The sequence below is a fragment of the Lissotriton vulgaris genome, chromosome 12, assembly GCF_964263255.1.
Source record: "Lissotriton vulgaris chromosome 12, aLisVul1.2, whole genome shotgun sequence".
NCBI lineage: Eukaryota > Metazoa > Chordata > Amphibia > Caudata > Salamandridae > Lissotriton > Lissotriton vulgaris.
This window is the reverse complement of record NC_141700.1, coordinates 36,614,246-36,633,260: the sequence shown is the minus strand read 5'-3', so window position 1 is coordinate 36,633,260 and position 19,015 is coordinate 36,614,246. Positions and strand designations below refer to the sequence as shown.

Below are 19,015 nucleotides of genomic sequence, written 5' to 3'. Positions count from 1 at the left end.
AGGATACTTGTCTCATACTTTGTCATGAGAAAGGAGGGTGTACAGAAGTCGAAAAGGCAGTTTGTGTGGAACTTCGTGCTCCTAAATTGAGAGGGTGAACAGCTTTGTTCTTGGTTATAAGGAGTACTTTTCAGGCTGGACAGTATTTATTATAAACGTTCACAAATCCGCTGCCTTGTATAGCTCAAATTCTGTGAGGCACCTTTCGGTCAAATCCTCCATTTGATCTGCTCAAGCCAAGGGATAGGAACAATACGAGCCCTTTCTGGATTGGTTCCAACGGACCCAGGAGCAGATGTGTGTTTCGCTCAGACCGCTGGCGTTCTCTTTTTAGATGCAGTTCAGGTAGAAATCCTAGCAGCTGAGGGTGCTTTTGCAGAGAGAAGGTGCCAGACATCCCAGCCGCTCCCCACCACCTGCCCCTCCACCCCACGGGTATCCCTCCACAGCTTACTTGGTTCGAACTTCCAGGTCCCCTGTAACCTATGTAAACTCGCACAAACCCCTCCAATCAGTTCATGTCGCCTCACTTATGAAATACAAAATGAGGACACAGTCCACACACAGCCTAAGACGCAAGTTGTACGTGCACCTTGTAGCCTATAATAATACTTTGTTAGTGAAAGACTATGTTGAGAGAGACTGGCAAAACCTTCGATGTGTGTGTGTGTATCTGTAAGCTTCACACTGTCACTACTGCATGCCTCACAAAACAAGATTTAAAGACCTAATTGTGTTTCCTTTAAAGAGGGGGTATAATTTGGGCGCCCCCTCACTCTCATTTCCCATCTGTGATCTTAGTCTATTTTTACAGGGAGCCCCTCAGATCTGCCATGATTATTTGGCTCACCGGGGCAATTTGAAAAAGCACACACACTATAGAAGAATATGACAGGAGAATGTGCACTCATAAGCCGTGGAGAAGTCTTTTTGTCTCATTAGGGTTTGAAAAGCCTGGGCTTCTTTTAGAAGAGCGGAGAATGGGGCTATATTGGGATGCCAGCAAGACAGATCAAGCTATTATAATCTTTAGCTAATACTACTCATACGAAACATACCCTCAAAAATTGGTTTGATTGGACCTGGAGAACAAAGCCTACATTCAGATTGGGAAAATGATTTGCAGTTGCTTTCTTTCATTTATCTATGTTCTTTTCCCAGGTTTATTTATCTCTGGTGCCTATAATCAGCGGTGTCCTGCTCGCCACAGTCACTGAGCTCTCTTTCGACATGTTTGGCCTCATCAGTGCTCTGGCTGCCACACTCTGCTTTTCTCTTCAAAACATCTACTCCAAGAAGGTGAGCATTAATGTGGCTGCGAATAAATGGTGTCAGTTCCACATGCTGTTGCAAACGACACGGGTAACAGAATAAGATTGATCACTACATTTAATGGCATATTGGAGTATTTCTCAAGGCAGTCGATATCAATCAATCAAGGGTCTCAAGGCGCTGGAGGGGGGGGTGGTGCTGCTACTGCTCGAAAAGCCAGGTCTTGAGGTGTTTCCTGAAGGTGAGATGGTCCTGGGTCAGTCGTTCGTGGGTGGGGAGGGAGTTCCAAGTTTTGGCGGCCAGGTAGGAGAAAGATCTTCCGGTGGTGGTTCTGCAAATCCGTGGGACGGTGGCGAGGCTGGCGGAGCTGGCGGGTCGGAGTGTAGAACGTGAGGCGGTTGTTGAGGTATTCGGGGCCCCTGTTGTGGAGCGCTTTGTGTGCGTGGGTGAGGAGCCTGAACGTGATCCTTTTGCTGACGGGGAGCCAGTGCAGGATTCTCAGGTAGTCAGATATGTGGCTGTGGCGAGGGATGTCGAGGATGAGTCGTACAGAGGCGTTCTGTATGCTCTGAAGTCTTTTCTGAAGTTTGGCTGTGGTTCCTGCGTATAGGGCGTTCCTGTAGTCCATTCGGCTGGTGACGAGGACCTGGGTTGACCGTCTTTCTGGTTCCGGTGGGGATCCACCGGAAGATTTTCCGGAGCATGCGCAGGGTGTTGAAGCATGAGGATGAGATGGCGTTGACTTGCTGGATCATCGTGAGGGAGGAGTCCAGGATGAATCCCAGGTTGCGTGTGTGGTCCGTGGGTGTTGGTGCGGAGCTCAGCGCTGTGGGCCACAAGGAGTCGTCCCAAGTGGATGGGGACTGTCCGAGGATGAGGACCTCCGTCTTGTCTGGGTTCAGTTTCAGACGACTGAGTTTCATTCATTCCGCAACATCTTTCATTCCTTCCTGGAGGTTGGTTTTGGCGGTAAATGGGTCTTTGGTGAGGGAGAGTATCAGCTGGGTGTCGTCGGCGTAGGAGAGGATGTTGAGGTTGTGTTTGCGTGCGATGGCGACGAGGGGGCTCATGTCGATATTGAAGAGGGTTGGGTTGAGTGAGGAGCCTGGGGGTTCGCCGCAAATGATCTCGGTGGCCGCGGAGCAGAAGGGAGGGAGGCGGACTCTCTGGGTTCTGTTGGAGAGGAACGAGGTGATCCAGTCCAGGGCTTTTCCTTGGATCCCAGTGTTGTTGAGGCAGGTTATTAGGGTGCGGTGGCAGACGGTATCAACGGCGGCTGAGAGGTCTAGGAGGATAAGAGCGGTTGTTTCCCTTTTGTCAAGCAGGGTCCTGATGTCGGTGGCTGCGATGAGGGCGGTCTCGGTGCTGTGGTTGGCTCGAAATCCGGACTGGGATGGGTCGAGGGAGTAGTTTGCCTCGAGGAATGCTGTCAGTTGTTTGACGGTTTTCTCGATGACTTTTGCAGGGAAGGGGAGAAGAGATGGGGCAGAAGTTCTTGAGGTCTTTAGGGTCCGCTGTGGGTTTTTTCAGGAGGGCGTAGATTTCTGCGTGCTTCCAGCTCTCTGGGAAAGTGGCGGACGTGAATGAGTTGTTCGTGACGTTCCGGAAGTGGGGTGCGATGATGGTGTCGGCTTTGTTGAAGGTGTGGTGAGAGCAGCGGTCAGAGGGGGAGCCAGAGTGGATGGTGTTCATGACGTGGGTGGTATCTTCAGTGCTGATGGGGGTCCAGGCGCTGAGGGTGGTGGTGGGTGCGTTGGTTTGGTGGCTGGAGGCGGAGTCTGGGCGCCAAAGCTGTCGTGTATATCGGCTATCTTGCGTTAGAAGAACGTGGCGAGGGAGTTGCAGTGGTCTTGCTACAGAGTGATGTTGTTGCTGCTGGCGCTGGGGTTGGAGAGCTTTTTTACGATGCTGAAGAGTGTGTTGTCCAGCCGCTCTTTGAACGATGTCCTTTTGGTGGTGCGGATCAGCTGGTGGTGTTTGCGAGTGGCGTTCTTGAGAGCTGTCATGTGTTCTGTCGTCTGTTCGTGGCGCAAGGTTTTCTCGAGAGTTCGGCAGGATTTCTTTGATTCTTTGAGGGCGTCGGTGAACCATGTGGTTTTCCTGTTGCCGGTTTTGCCTGGGGGGTTCTTTAGAGGCGAAAGGACGTTGGCGCAGTTGGTGATCCACTGCGAGATTGAGGGCTGCGTCGTTGGTGTCAGAGGTGTCGGTTGGTGGGTTCTGGCTTAGTGATGTGGTTAGCTGGTCTGTGGTGACTTTGCTCCAGCATCTGCGGGTGATCTATTGCGGGCGGTGGTGGGATGTAGTCTTCTTAAAGGTAAAATGGATGCAGCTGTGGTCGGTCCAGTGTAGTCCGGTGGAGTGGCTGAAGGAGACGTGGTTGCTGGCGGAGAAGATGGGGTCTAGCTTGTGGCCGGAGTAGTGGGTGGGGGTGTTCACCAGTTGCTTGAGTCCGAGGTTGGCGAGGCTGTCGAGCAGGGTGGTGGTGGTGGTGGTGTTGTCGTTATTGTTCTCCAGGTGGAAGTTCAGGTCCCCTAGGAGAATGTATTCTGATGAGGCGAGAGCATGCAGGCTGACTAAGTCGGCGAAGGTTTCTCTGAATTGTGTGCGCGGGCCCGGGGGTCTGTAGATGAGGGTACCTCTGAGGGTAGTCTTGGGGTCGGTGTGGATCTGGAAGTGTAGGTGTTCGGCGGCGGTGGGGTTGTCTTCGGTGTTGGTCGTGACTTTGATGGTGTTCATGTAGATGATGTCGATAGCATTATTAAATAGTGGTCCAGTCATCTGTTGGAGATGGCATCTGTAGCTTTTGGCCGTGCCATGGCCCATTCTAAAGATGATGTCCGTGCCATGTGTTGGTCTTGCTGTTTTTGCGAGTGCTTCATATGTATTTTTTATGACTGCTGCAGTGAATCCTTCTTGCAAATTGGATTAACTGGGAAAAAATGTGCCGCACAGCTCATTTCAAAGTATTTAGACTCATTATTTTACTTTAATCCAGTTATAACACTCTGACCAGATGTCATCTGTTGGAAGTAGATTTATTAAACTTTGACAAATGTGATGCTGTAAGACATTGCTTGGCCTAATGATTTGCTAGCTAGACCGTAGTCAATGCCCTTATTACATCAAGGCTTGACTACGGCAACATTCTGTATTTAGGCGCAAACAAATCTGTGATCGGACGACTACAGGTAGTGCAAAATGCAGCGGTCAGGCTACTCTGCAATATTCCGAAGAACTCCGGAGTCTCGATCCATCGTCGGAATCTTCACTGGCTCAGGATCGAAAGCAGAATCCGTTTTAAGGCCCTGAATTATATGTTCAGAATAAAAACAGAGACAGCACCAAAATATCTCCAAACTCTTGCCTACCTCTATACCCCCAAGAGAAACCTCCGGTCGCAGACAGCAGCCTGTTTCTGCATACCAAGGTTTAAACGAGCAAGAACAGGTGGCAGATCCTTTGCCTATCTGGGACCCTCCCTTTGGAACACGCTCCCCCCCTGTATCCGAAAGGAAGAAAATGATGTAAGGTTCAGAAAGCTTGTTAAGACCTGGCTGTTTGAACAATAAACACTTAACAACCACCTTCCTTTCTCCCTCAAACTAGCTGTGCCTAGGCGCCGGGAAACCCTTTTTGGGTAGCTGTTGCGCCCTATAAATTGACAAAATAAAAGAAATATAAATGGCACCTCATGAGTGGGGAAAATAACTTTTTATTTAAATGTCTTATTTACTGTGTGCCTTGTCTTGGCTGTTTTCAGGCTTTGGGCAACCATGTGAACTCGGGCACGGTGGCAGTACCACTCCTAAATAAAAATATCAAACGCTTTTATGGGTTGTAAGTTTTTTGAACATAGTCACTTGATATCTAATTTTAAGGAAAAATAAAAGTGAGACTGTTTTTTGTTGCCGTCGATTGCTTATATTCATTATAGGGCTCTGTTTGAGTGGCTCGTCAATCTATTTACTACATATGTTTGGGTTCTGAGTGACACACTTTTGTAAAGGAAGAGGGAACAAGTAATGCTGGTAAATCATACATTAGCCTTGTGCAACCCACATGCTTAATTTGCTGTTCATAATTTAAACGAAACTGAGAGCCTATAAGTTCAGTCTGGTTCGGTGATAGATTTGCATTGGGACTCAATATCTGTGTGCTAGTTCCCAATCTCAGCATCACCTCCCCTGCCTCAATGATGGCAACCTCTCATTCAGAAGCTCTTAGTGCAATGTTTGCAAATTACCCTCTACATCCAGGGATTTGATACTTGCATTTACTCACGGTTTTCTTTGATAGGTGATTACATTTGCCATGGTCATATGGGTGAAATGCTTTCCTTTTGTTGAGTATTCCTATGGTTGCTTGCTCTTTGCATTGATGCATTTACTTTATTGTCAGTAGCATCCCACGATACAGTACACAAGCGGAAATAGAAAATCTTATGCTACTTTGCACCAAAGGTAGCCAGAGATACATTCGGTTGAGGGGAAAAGTATTTTGCCTGTGAAATTTACCTCAAGCTAAAAGTATGTATCAAATGTCCTTCCATTCTGATTTCTTGTTTGGCTCAGGTCTTGAAGGACACGCGCATTCATCATTTGCGACTGCTGAACCTTCTGGGATTCCATGCCATCTTCTTCATGATCCCCACGTGGGTCTTGCTGGACCTGTCCTCCTTCCTTATAGACAGTGACTTGGTAAGTTGCTGCATGCTGGACCAACATGTTTCTGCGAGGGAATTCTCAAATAGAGGTGTGAAAGGGTTGTGTAAGGTTCTTGATGCTGGGGAGAGTTTCCTCATCCAAGCTTAAAGGCCTGGGGATGCCACTACCTTCCACTTGCAGCGTTCTCCTTCCCGCACTGATGCTTCAGGCGTTGCCTATCATGTATGTATCACTTCATCAGTTAGTACAGAGGCCCTTTACCTTTTGGCTTCTATGGACCCCCAGTTAATCACGAATTTTAATGCCAAGCCATCCAAATCTGTACCCGAGCAAGATTACGCATCTTGCTGTTTGAAGTAAAACTAATGCCGTTTGGTATACATGTCAGAATGGGATGCACCTGTTGGTAGAAGCTTGAGTTGAGGGATATTGCAGTTCCATTTCTGTCCTTCCCTGTTGCCTATAGAGTTCATATTGGAACCAAGAGCAGACGTGGCAGCCGAAGGGAGGCGTGTTGCTTATTTTATATAGTTAGATGAGTGGCTCACCTATATTGTCGGACTGGGTGTGCGTTTAGTTGTTGACCACTATTCCTTAGAAAAATCTCTCCGATTTCAGTCTTGTCTTTCTTGACAAAAGAATGGTCCAGTGCCGAAGGCTGTCATTCGTATTCTGTTGTAGATCAGCAAATGTCCTCGAGTGCATTAGCTGAAAGAGCCCTGGGTTATACAGTTGGTTCAAGATGAGTGAGCCATATACCCCTCAATTACCTGCAGCATTATAGTACGTGGACTAAGTTATGTGACTGCTCCCTCATCTAATAAATCATTCTTTAGCTGGAAAGTATACGGATTACTGGAGATCACCAGAGTTTAAGCTGCAGTTCCACAAGCGGTCAGTCTGCAAGGGACAGGTAGGTTGTTTGATTCTCTGCATTATATTACATTTCATCACATCATTGAAGACTGTGGGTTACAGTAGTGGAGATCGAGCTTTGCAGTGGAAGCCAGAGAATATTCATCTTCTTAGCACAGCTGCTGGGTGTTGACACATCTGCTGCTTGTGTTGTATCGTCCTAGTGATTATGACTGAGACAGTGCATTTAGGAGCACAAGGCTTGATTGATTTAGTTGTGGCTAAATAGGCATTTATACCAGATACCACCATTTCGGGACATCCTCGCAGTGATGAAGTGGTGCTCAGAATCTCTGCTGCCTATGCTTGTGGTATTCTACCCACAGCCTGCTTCCTAGTAAATCTAATTTACACTTACCTAGAGTCTAAGCATGTGTTTCCTTTGTATCACTATTGATGTGAACGACATAGTATCCCTCCCTTAATTCGGAGGCGAGAGAAGCCTGTGGATCTTCCTGTCTCCGAACAGTCAATATGAAAGAGCTGCAGCTTTGACAATTTGCAAAATTGTGCAGACCAGTAAGGATGTGATTGTAACCAGAGTCTCCTCCTACTTGGTTGCTGTGCGTGCAGTTTCAGGCAGAAATCTGTCTTGGGGAGAATTTAAAGGGATTCTAACTCTTGATGTGAGATCTTTTCTACGCCCGTGCTTGTTACATGTGCATCAGTGATTAGGTGGGTGATAGTGTGAAATAGGTGAAATAATAGTGTTCTTTAAAATTTCCTTAGAAATCCCCCATGCATTCGCTTTATTGGGAGGGGGATTCATGCCAAGGTTAAAACCAAAAACAAGAGGGCCAGTAGAATCTCATTTGTTTGTTGGTCCCTCTTAATAAGTCTACATGTTTCACGCCTCCGGGTGCCCAAACACGTCATGTGGCGTTTTTTTCAGGGCATTCTTTATATCCACCAAACCATTAGCAGGGTACACTATATTAAACTATCCCAACTTTGTATATAATCACCACTCATGAAAGATTCAGTAGTGTGATACTGCCAGACGTGAACTGGTGTAGAAAAAGGTCTGGTGGAGCCTACTGGGAAAAACCTAGGGCCTCATAGGAGTATAGTAGAGTCTGGCGAACCCTTTAATGCAGTACTGTGTTCAAAGTTGCCAGTCCTGTTAACTATTCTTACTCCCAGGTCCTGAGTTTTTCAGGAGTGGTCATTATATATTATACAAAGTAGGAGTCATTTAATGTAGTGTGCCCCACACATTTTAAATTAGAATTGGCATAAACTATGGATTTCAATGTTTTTTTTAATCGGATGGGTGGCTTATACAATTCTCCATGTTTAAGTGGATGCAATAGAATTGCTTTACGGCTACCGAAAGAACTCTTGAATCAGGCAATTTTGTTCTTCATCTACAGCATGGGATATTTTGTATTCCATTTAATACTGTTAAATGTCCTGTGTCTTAGTATTATTTCCTTTATTGGAGAACTCTTTTCCTTTCAGGCCATAACCTTATCTTTTTAATGAAGCTTTTTTTTGGTTTTTTTTGTTGCTGTTTTGTTCTCTAGAGTGACATGTCCCATGGAACCTGGACATTACTGCTTCTCGTCATCAGCGGAACCTGTAATTTTGCACAGAATCTCATTGCTTTCAGCATTCTGAATCTAGTGAGTCCACTGAGCTACTCTGTGGCTAACGCCACCAAGAGAATCATGGTGATCAGTGTGTCACTTCTCATGCTCCGCAACCCTGTCACTGGCACCAATGTCCTGGGAATGATGACGGCCATTCTGGGCGTTTTCTTGTATAATAAGGTAGGTCATTAGGAAGGAGTTCCTTGGTTTGTGGGTGCTGTTATGTTCTGCTCCTTTAGACTCTGCTGTAAACACCTGCTGTTGCTCCATTTTTTCAACATGTCGCTCTTTGGTTTTCAGACCTATCCACATATAATTGGTCAGCTGATAATGTCCACTCATGCCCATCTGACCGGCTAATTCCCACAAGCCCTGTATGCCTCCAGCTTATATTTGCCTTCTCGCTTGCATGTTTTCTAATATCTGCTTTGGATCTTTTTGGATTCTGTGCCTATCTTTGAAGTCCTTGGAACTAAAAAAAATAGTTGTCCTCAAGCCTACTTAAAACATTAGGTGCACAGAAGTCTTTTCTATGTTTAACTATGTTTATGTAATCTTGTCTTTCAGAAGGCAAACAAACTATAGGCTCATAAATAAACCCCAAAAGATCACCATTGTAAACCTTTGCATTGTCTCCACTCATTTTGAAAAGTGCTTCTTGTACCCACTGGTGATAAATTCATTTATTACTTCTTGCTATTTTTTTCCAGGCAAAATATGATGCACACCAAGAAGCTAAAAAGCAACTCCTTCCCGTTGTTTTGGAGGACAATCACCTGGGCTCGCCCGAGAAGCTTCAGAATGGGATTGTGGCCTTCCCACAACACGGGGATTACCAGTACGGGCGAACGAACATCTTGACTGATCACTTTCAGTATAATAGACAAAACCACCCAACCACACACAGCTTAAATAGATACGACATTTAGGCTCTTGGTGCCCCAAGGTGGGAGCAGCTGCTCTACCAGCCTGTCTCCCGAAGGCCAGTACAAACATCGGACACATCAGTGATTCTCTAAGAACCTAATTTTAGTTTAGCTTTGCACGTTGGGGAAATTTGTGTGTTCAGACCGGCACATCATTATCTGCTAAGCAGATCACGGTAGCCAGAGGAACAGAAATGATCAAGGACAACGGTGCCTAGATGTGAAAATTTCATGTTGATGTTTGTATATCTGTTGCTAATATTGGCAGAGTCTGATTCGCATGCGGATGTTAGGTTTTTAACAGAGTATACTTGGCTGGTGCCGTCCTTTGTTTCTTAAAATAATTTCTGCAGATCACATAATTTTATAGCATATTTTATATTTTCAGTGCAGGGTGGGATAGGGTGTGAGGATTTATTCCTGAGAACTGTAGCAGAGAACTGTAGGCTGGAGACAAACTGGAAATGTTGGCTGTTGGTCAGGCTGTATCTATGACTTTGTAGGCAACACCACCTACTACACCCAGATGAAATCTGGTGACAGATTGAACGATCCTGTGTATTCTAGTGGTGCTGATCTTGCCTGCAGATGCCGTCAGCCCCTAATGAAGAAGAAATATTCCAGGTGCCTCTTATAACAACCCCTTCACCAATCTTCACATCGCTCTGTGGTGTTGAGTGGTGATGAGTCTCTTGCATCTATATAAAGTGGAACAACTTCAACACAAAGTTCATATCAGTTTGTTATGAAAGAGGGTTTTGTCTGGAAGCAGACCAAGTCACGCTGGGTACATGCACTTAACAAGAATAGTTTTCTTTTTTGCTGCTAAGTAACTTTTAAAGTGTTCGTACTGACCCTAGGGATTTTATGACCAGCTTACCCCTGAGGCTCGCCATAGTTAGTGACACCAAAGGGAAATAGTCAAGCCCTTAACTGTTTTCTTGAAAGAATGTGGTCAGTTGTCAAAGTTGAGATGCAGGCTATTCCTTCCTGAAGGCATCTTAGTGGAAGAAGCTGTGCTGTCCTTCTCTGTATGAAAATGCTCAACTTTTAGATGAGTTTGAGTTTGGAAAAACAAAGAATTTATCAGTCACAAACAGCAGTACTTGGCCATTGATTGGACAATTTGTCCGTAAATAAAACTCACACAAATGGGAGGACACCAGATTTCTGAGCTCAAATGAGGAGTTAAATGATCAGATTGGTAGGCCTCAGTCACACGTCTGAGCTTCCTGCAAAGAAGACCTTTGTCAAGTCTTGGGAGTAGCACATTTCTATATTTCGGATTAAGGTCATCCGTAGTTGTTACAGCAGATGTTGGACCGAACTAGACATAGGGGAGATCTTCCTGTATTTTTTCTCAAAGTTGGGAAAATGAAGTCCCCCACGACAGCGGCACCCACAGGAATATTCTTTTCATCAGGTCTATAATATAGACTTGTATTTATTGCTGTGTTAAGGACACAGACTATTTCTCATGTTTGGTTCCTTTGGATCATTCTGCGACCGATATTGGATGCCTCTGATATCATCCATCGAGGGCCATTCTGTGAGTCTGTCATTTAGAACTCCAGATTTATTTTTAATGTGTATCTGGACGCGTCTTTTTTTCAAGCGTCAGTAATAACTGGTGTGATTAAAAACATTTGTGAAAGCCTCTCTTCAGTTTACTTTTGTAGATGAGAAATTAGGTATGTTCGGTTACTTGAAACATCACCCTAAAGGATTAAATAAGTGCTCCAGCAACGTAAAAGCCCAAAAAAAAGTAAATCTCTGAGCAGAAAATACAGACTTTACTTTCTTTCCTTTTGATATTAATGAAAGTCACATTTTTCAAACAAAAGTATGTTTTGCTTTTATATCGCAAAGTTGGTAAGAGTTTTGTTTGTTAAATCTGCAAGCAATCCCATTCCCTGGTTCAGGAAATTAAGTGTTTCGTTCAATCCTGGTTTGACTTAACAGTAATAATGCATCTGTTTAGGTTCAATGCATACTTTCTGGTAATGTAGAGGTTGCAGTCTTTTATTTTGTTATTAAGAAAGAACTTTTCTTTTCTCCAAAAAGACTTGCTAGTTTGCATTGAAGTCTCTTAAAAACTTTATATAGGCAAACTAAAATAACAGACTATAAAACGGCAGAATAGCTTTGCTCTTTTAAAGCACTGGGAGTAGGTTACGATTGGTCAGTCTATGCGTGTTACTAGCTCTGCCATAAGGATTGTATTGTACAGTAAGAGGCTGCCAGTCCGAGCCCCTGTAAGTAATGCCCTGGTCGCCAAATCCTTTTTGGTTTGGAATTACTCCTGCGTAAATAGAGCTTTCTGTCCACACACGTTGACACCTACGTTGGTAGCTTAGTTCTATGTTCCCACTACCATGAATTGTAATATAATTAATTGGATTTTGTATAGCTAGTGTGAGTTTATTAAAGCACAAATGTTACTTTTGTACCGCACAAAAATGCAAACTTCCTGTTGCTCGAATACAAGTTTGTAGCAGGCTAGCAAACTAGTTCCAGTTTGGAAAGAGCCCGTTTTTAAGAAAATCATTGACATTCAGGTGGTCACTGACCACTGTGTGTGCCAGGGAGAGAATATTGTAGGCGAGCAGCCAGAACCGAGATTGTTATCTTTTCTGGCTCTGGATATCATCAGAAACGTACGTTTTTTAATAATGTTAGTTTTATTAAATGAGCACTTCTCACATTGCATAGCTTTGAAGAAGAGAATCTCTTAAAGCTCACACACAGAACGGTTATTGGGTACCTTACGGTAACACTGATCACAGCTGCTGTCTGTTTGAATCCAGGTAGCATGGAGGGTCATACATATGGAGAGCCGTGCTTTGAAGAGTACATTGAGAGCTTGTGATCTTAGAAGCTTTCCTGCTATTTCACATAAATCATTCTGTTTCTCTTTTTCATTACTCGTTGGAGCTACAGTGGAGTAAATTTGCATGGAAGTCCAGCTACACCATACTAAAGAGGTTTCTAGCAAGTGACTTCAGTAACCAGCAGTGATCTATTATAAACACTCACCTAAATCGAAAGTAGATTGTTGCTGGTTTTCAATATGCAATGTAGTCATCAATCCTCTGATCCTCCCTTCCGCTTGAGGATTGCAAGATGTTAAATAATTGTTCTTCATTTAATGTTTATGCTTAATGGCATGTTAGATGTTGTAAGTATTACAGTTCATAGTTTAAATCTAAGCTAAAACTGAGTTCATTGGAAAACCTGTTAACCTCCCTTGGATCACTCTCACCCGTTTAAATGTTAAAGGCAGCCACAATTGATGCTGTCCAACAGCAGATTATGACTCCCTCCTAAACCTGCATAACATTCTTTGGTAACTGGAACATCAGCTAGCAGTCGCTTTTGTGGACTGTCATATAGCTTTTAGTCCTGGTTTCCCTTTCCGACTTCCTCCGACTGGCCCCAAGCAATGGCTAACACTAAATTGAAACCTAATGAATGCGACTTTCAAATCAGGATGGTGTTTCTGACGTGCGCGCATTGAGTGCTGTTCGTTTTTGTATAGATTTTCTTTTCTTAGATGAGGCACTCCAGATTTTCAGATATAAATGAAGAAATTTAATATTTATTGTGAAAAGAATATCTTCTATGTGGGAGATCAGTTACATTTAGAACTGTGAGGGCACTGTACAGTCACAGACATGTTGGCTCTGTTGTTTTTGATGCAGCTTTGCAATTTGTTAAAGGAAGATGAGTTGTGGTCCACCACGGAATTTAAACGAAGCAATGTTCGGTATAATGGCTGCCAGAAATGCACTCTGTGGTGCAAACAACAATAACCAGATTAAGAATATTTGTATTGTCTTTTTAAAATACTTCACAGAAGCATAGGAAAAATTGTAAACACAATGGTTTACCTAGATCACAATGTTTACATGAAAGTTAACTTTTGTGTTGCTGATCGTACAAGCTTTGCTCATTTTAATTCTTATTGTTTTAGCTACAATGTTAGAAGTCTGTACTGTACCATTTCTCAAATGCATTGAGGATTATCCCAGGTGGCCTTCCGGAAGAGTTTTTTTTTGTTTATCTATCAAGCTAATGTACTATAAAAGGTGCAGAGATCTTTGTGGCCAGTCAGCAGTGTTCAACATGTTAAATAGAAGAACGGAATTTATAATTGTTTGGCACATGCTGTAAAATGTCAACTGTTCTTACTTTAATGTTGCATCAGCCATAGCGTTCCTCATTTTCTTTTGAAATGTACCTCAACCTTTAACTGGACATCCCAGTGTTGTCCACTAAAGTTACCTAAATTACTCTGAAATAGAGGCTGAAAGTGGCAAACTGAGGTCATTGCCCAGTGTGCCGCTCAGTAATGACTAAATATACTGTTCCTCTTTAAGTAAATTATGATTATATGTAGCATCCCTGGTGTTCATGTATATACGTGTACACAATGTGTACATACCTTTATTAAGTAAATGGTCTAATTCCAGGACGCTTGATAAATCTACTGTATATAAAGGTCTGGCAAGCAACAGAATCTGTTTACCAACACTATATGTAAATCAATGACATCATATAAATTATTAAAATGTGATAGCTCTGTTAAGAAGGAAGATGGATGTTTCTAATCTAATATTTATGAACTGACACATCCAATAAACAGGTGTATTTCGCAGGTTGGCGATTTCCAACTTGAGAGAGTTTGCTGGAAATACATATTTCAAGACCAGGGTGTCCTGCTTCTGTTTCTTGTGAAATTTGATGTCTCTTGTGTTTCCGATTTGGTGACAGAGCAGGTTGTAGTTGGTCTGCTAATAGGGTGTGCTGTTTGTTGATATGGTGGTACTTATGTTCTTTTCACGTAAAAAGTGCACATATTCAAGTTGGAATTTCAAGTGGACAGCTTTTTCCCTCAAAACACAATGGAAAGAAAGCTTTAGATAAAGCAAAAAGGTGTGTAATAGAGCACTGCACGTTGAGTCGTGCCTGCATACTTTATGCCTGGAGAAGTGGTGGCGGGATAATGGATATTTGCGGCTTGTTCGTGTCATACCTGCTTCCAAGAGTATTCTTCAGTGTGAATGAGGAAGCCCTGCACCCTCTTCACCTGGACTTGCAATTGGTGCACAGCTTTGTTGCAGCATTAGAGCAAAGCATATGTTTGTAGCCCCTTAAAATGATTAGTGGGTGTTCCTAGAATGCCTCCCGGCACTCTTTCTTGGTGGGCGCATGTGGCCTGGTGTGAAATAGTCCCTGCTATTTGTGCATCATCCCTACCTCTGTTGTTTGACCCATGATGGTCTTCTTAGAAAAGGGAGCATAGAAGTGAGTTCAGGTGCAGTGTAAGGCTATCTTGATGTGGGTTGCCTCGCACCCCACCTATTAACCTTTCTTAACATCTATTTAACTATAGTAACAGTCTGTCTTCTTATAGAACAAGCCTAATCCTCATGGCTCTAGTAGACCAGACCTGGCTATGGCATATCGCAACATGAAGTAGATGTAATGTAAATTTCAGATCATGTTTTGAAAAGGTGGCGGCATGAGGGTCAGTAAGTTAAGCATGCTTTTCAGGTTTTAAGTTTGGAAGACACTGGGGCATTATGTGTTTGTGCACTTAGCACACACTGGACTGTATCGCCGTCTTTTAGTCAGGCGGCACTTAGTTATTGTGTTGTTAATAGAAATAAAGTTATTGGCTTATTAATTTAGTTCTCAACAGTGTAGTGTGTGCTGCAGTGTTGAGACTATCTTGTATATTTGTACATTTCTAAGCCTCAGGTTTGTGATTTTTGGCTGGTGGATGCTTTGCATCATATGAAGCCGGAGCCAAAGAAAGTGAAGCTATTTCTTTGAGAATTAAGAGCAACATTAGGGGAAATGGAAAATAAGTGACTACTAAATGGGGAAGCGCCAAAATAGATGATGGGGCACTGAATCTGTATCTTTTGTACATTCTAAGGCCTTGCACCACAGACCATAGACACATAGAGATGTATTGACATGGAAAAGATCTTTAAATGTCACACTGCCTTTCCATGTTTGACTTGGGAACAGCATCCCTCTGTTATTCTGAATTAATAAGCTGAAATAGAGCTCAGCTGAGGTCTCTGTTATATGCCATAGCGTCTCCTGAAGGATTTGTCTTTTCTGTTTGGGGTTTTTAGCCAATATGCTACACTAAAAGATTACAGGCCTGCTATTACGAAGTGGTGTGTGTTTGTGTTTGGTGCTTCACCTCATAGTATCAGATTGATCAGATGTGGGCTTGGTGTTAAATAAATGTGATTTAATACTAAGGTGTCTGGACCACAGAGAAATGTATTTGTGTCCGAATCACAAAGGGGATTTAATGAAGACACTGGCTGTTAAGTTCAAAAGCAAATCCTTCACTGATTGCTCTCACAGGATGGGTTACCGGTAAATCAATTTGAAAGTATAGGATAAAAGAAAGATGAACTGCATATCAAAGCTTTTCATTGAGTCCTAGATGCTGTCAGACAATCAAATTATAGACTTTGAAGGCTGATTACATAGGGGAGTGTGAAGGATGTCTGGTTGTGATTTTATCATAGTTCATGATTCCTTCCTCGTTATGTTGTGGCCTTCTACACGCGCACACTACTGTTGACAATCCCTAGTTGTTGATAGGCTCCTCGTGTCGGAACTAATGCCTTATTCAATATGCTGATATTTTTCAGCTGATGGGTAAGTGTGGATTAACTTGTGCAGCGCTAATCCTTTTCAGGGTCTGTCTCCATTCGGATTCCAAGTGTGGGAATACTAATAGATTTGGGTGCTCTACAAGTGTTTCAGAACCCCTGGGGCTGTATTACATATGTGGCGACCTTTGTCTTTTTGTGCTACGGCGCACCTTTAAATTGGTGTGCTGTGCGCAAACCGGGAAAGTGCACCATATTACAATGAACACGCTGCCCCAGAGCAGCTCCAAATGCACCACATTCAAGTGTGCTACAGAGCAGCGGCTTCAAAGCAGCTCCTAGTTTCACAGTGCAGCAACAGTGCAGCATGCCTGCTCTTGGGTGGGTGCAGTGAGTGACTGCACCCACCTGCAAGGAGATGTCTGGGGGGGGTCCGAGGGCTGCCTTTAGGAGGCACTGGCACAGAGGACAAGCATCCATGCAAATTAGGGCATGCCCTTTAATGATAGTGCTGGTGTTACATACGCACCAGCGCTTTCTGTATTACAGAAGGTGCGGCACAAGCGTCTGCAACCCCTTCTGTAATACCAAGGCGCCCTAGAAGTGCACAAAGCCAACACACATGCCTGTTGCACACCTGGAGCACTTACTATAATACAGCCCCCGGTATGTGTGCCCCTTGTAGGTGTGTGATGTTTTTTAAAAAGCTTTGAATACAGAATTGTTTTACAAATTACATAATGCTTCTGGAAGTCTTTCCTGGACACATCAGAGCAGGGCGGGTGGTGCATGAACCATAGAAAGCACAGCATTTCCATAGTGTCTGGAAGCTTCTCTTTTGGATATTGTGAACTACCTCTTCCTTTTAACTAACTCTATGAAGTCCAAAGAGCACGTCCTCTGGCAAAGCATTGATTCTCCAACAATATGTTTGTTATTGTGATTTGTGTGGCGCTGACAACATCCCTAGTGTAGTCCTTGCACCACCATATGGAGATTCACTAAAAGTATAGTTGACATTATGGGATATGTATGAGCGATGAGACCCTGTTACAAGAATTGTTGTGGAATCATATAAGATTCTAAATATTAATTCAGCATCCACAGCTATTGATAAACTGTTTTATCATACATCTAAGTAACTGCTGTGCATCAGAAAAACTGTAGCACTTGACACACAGATTGGGTAATTTTTAAAACGACCCTACCCAGTGCATACATGACCACATGGTCATGGACCCACAAGCCACTGCTTTGTCATAAGACACTGAAACCTTAATGCTGCTCTTCTTGACTGTGTCCCATGGAAAACTGTCTGCACAATTCATTACCCCAACACAACTCCCTTTCAAAGTCTGGCTTCAGATCTTCTGTGGTTTTTTTTGCAATGTGCATTTCCATTGAATCACACATTCCCGCAGGAAACATCCATAGTCTGTGACTTTTTAGATAGCCTGCTAGTCTCAGGAACTTCCTGAATCATAAGTGCAAGACCGTGCACGTTTTCAATTTCTCCTTTTAGGCTTAAGACAAACACAGGTTGCGTAGTGCTCTCACTGGACTGCCTACAACCCTCTACCTCCTGCTCCCTTCCCATCTGTCCACTAGTCTAGTCTCTTCCCCATGGGCTTCATATCCTGTTGCCTGATGCTGGTCCCTGCTTAGTGAAATTCCTGTGTTGATTCAAGTATGATTGTAATTTTCAAGAGTGAATTATCATGTGTCCAATTTATGTAGCAGCTAAACCCAAATGGTTTCCACGCACTTGGATCGCTGTGAATTGTTGTGAAAGAGGAAGGGCTTGTAAGGACAAGATGGCTTGTTAGTAAGCTGCCCTTTTCCGTCTCCAGGTTCCACAGTGACATTTCCATTGACATTATAGTTCCTAAAGTAAGGTAATATATTGGGGATCAGCTGCAGGCGTAGGGCAGTTCTCCGTTTTAAAAATGGTTGCCAATTCATAACTTAAGAATCAAATTGTAGGCAAGAGGGCTGCACAGGCTAGAGAAATTCTTACTTATCAAAACACCTGTTTCCATTAAATTAATGTATTGTGGCTGTACTAAGCTTTTAATGGGATACTTCCCTCTTTAAAAAAAAAAAATTATAATCACTTCTCTCATCACTTTTAAAGTGGTCATGTGGATAAACTCAAAAATTAGCACCTTATCGGAAGGAGATTTTAGCAATGTTGCATCTCCTTTTGAGGACTTTTTGCACTTAATATAAAGTTATCTCGTCACATTTTACCCCATCCCATAAAATTACAGTAGCATGGGCTGCCGTGAAACTGTCTAGGAAACAAATAATCCTAGGCAGTTGGTTTCTGTTTTTCAGAAAGCAAAGCTCATTTTATTAAAGTACAAATTAGGATTCCTAGATAACTGGTTTCAGATTTTCTCAAGAGACTGCGTTCCCTGGTTGCAAGTTAAATTGACATAGTACATGATTCATTGTTATACCTTCAATGCAACAAACTGTGGCTATGATCATTGTTGGAATGTGACGACTTTTTTTCCTCCTGGAAAAGCATTCTTTTAACTGTGAAATGAACAGGACTGTTTGCTTAAATATTTGTTTGTCTGTTCTATGTTTTGTACATAAACCACATTTTAAAGGATCGAAAACTGTTTATTCTCCAGAATTATTTTTTTTTTTTTTTTTACTTTGTACATTTTGGGTTTGTTGGATTTTAGCTTGTAAAGGTCTTTAAAAGTTAATTTGAACAGCTTGCATTTTAAAATGTTTAAAAATGTTAATTGTAAATAAAGCAAGGCAAAATAAAAATGTGATTCTTTTGTGGTTTCTGTTCTTTATTTTGTTCGACTGGGTTAACCGTTGATTTTGTGCACAGCAAGAAAAGCACCTCAAAGACTGTACATGCTTGAATACACAGTTTACGGACGCAACCAATTGCGTGAATGAGGCCGTTTTGTATTGTTAATTATAGCACCCCCTTCCCGCAAATCTGCACCAAAGATCAGAGAAGTGTTTGAGTATCA

The 19,015-nt window shown here is 43.1% G+C and overlaps 1 protein-coding gene across 1 annotated transcript in view; it reads left to right on the top strand.

Annotated features, from left to right (window-relative positions):
• SLC35E1 (solute carrier family 35 member E1) overlaps positions 1 to 18,800 on the top strand; it is a 59,016-nt gene extending 40,216 nt beyond the window's left edge. The window contains exons 3-6 of the mRNA XM_086946931.1: positions 1,162 to 1,299; positions 5,844 to 5,969; positions 8,378 to 8,623; positions 9,154 to 18,800. Coding sequence (XP_086803057.1) covers positions 1,162 to 1,299; positions 5,844 to 5,969; positions 8,378 to 8,623; positions 9,154 to 9,372 — 729 coding nt within the window. The 3' untranslated portion in view covers positions 9,373 to 18,800. The remainder of the gene's footprint in view (positions 1 to 1,161; positions 1,300 to 5,843; positions 5,970 to 8,377; positions 8,624 to 9,153) is intronic.
• The last annotated feature ends 215 nt before the right edge of the window (positions 18,801 to 19,015 follow it).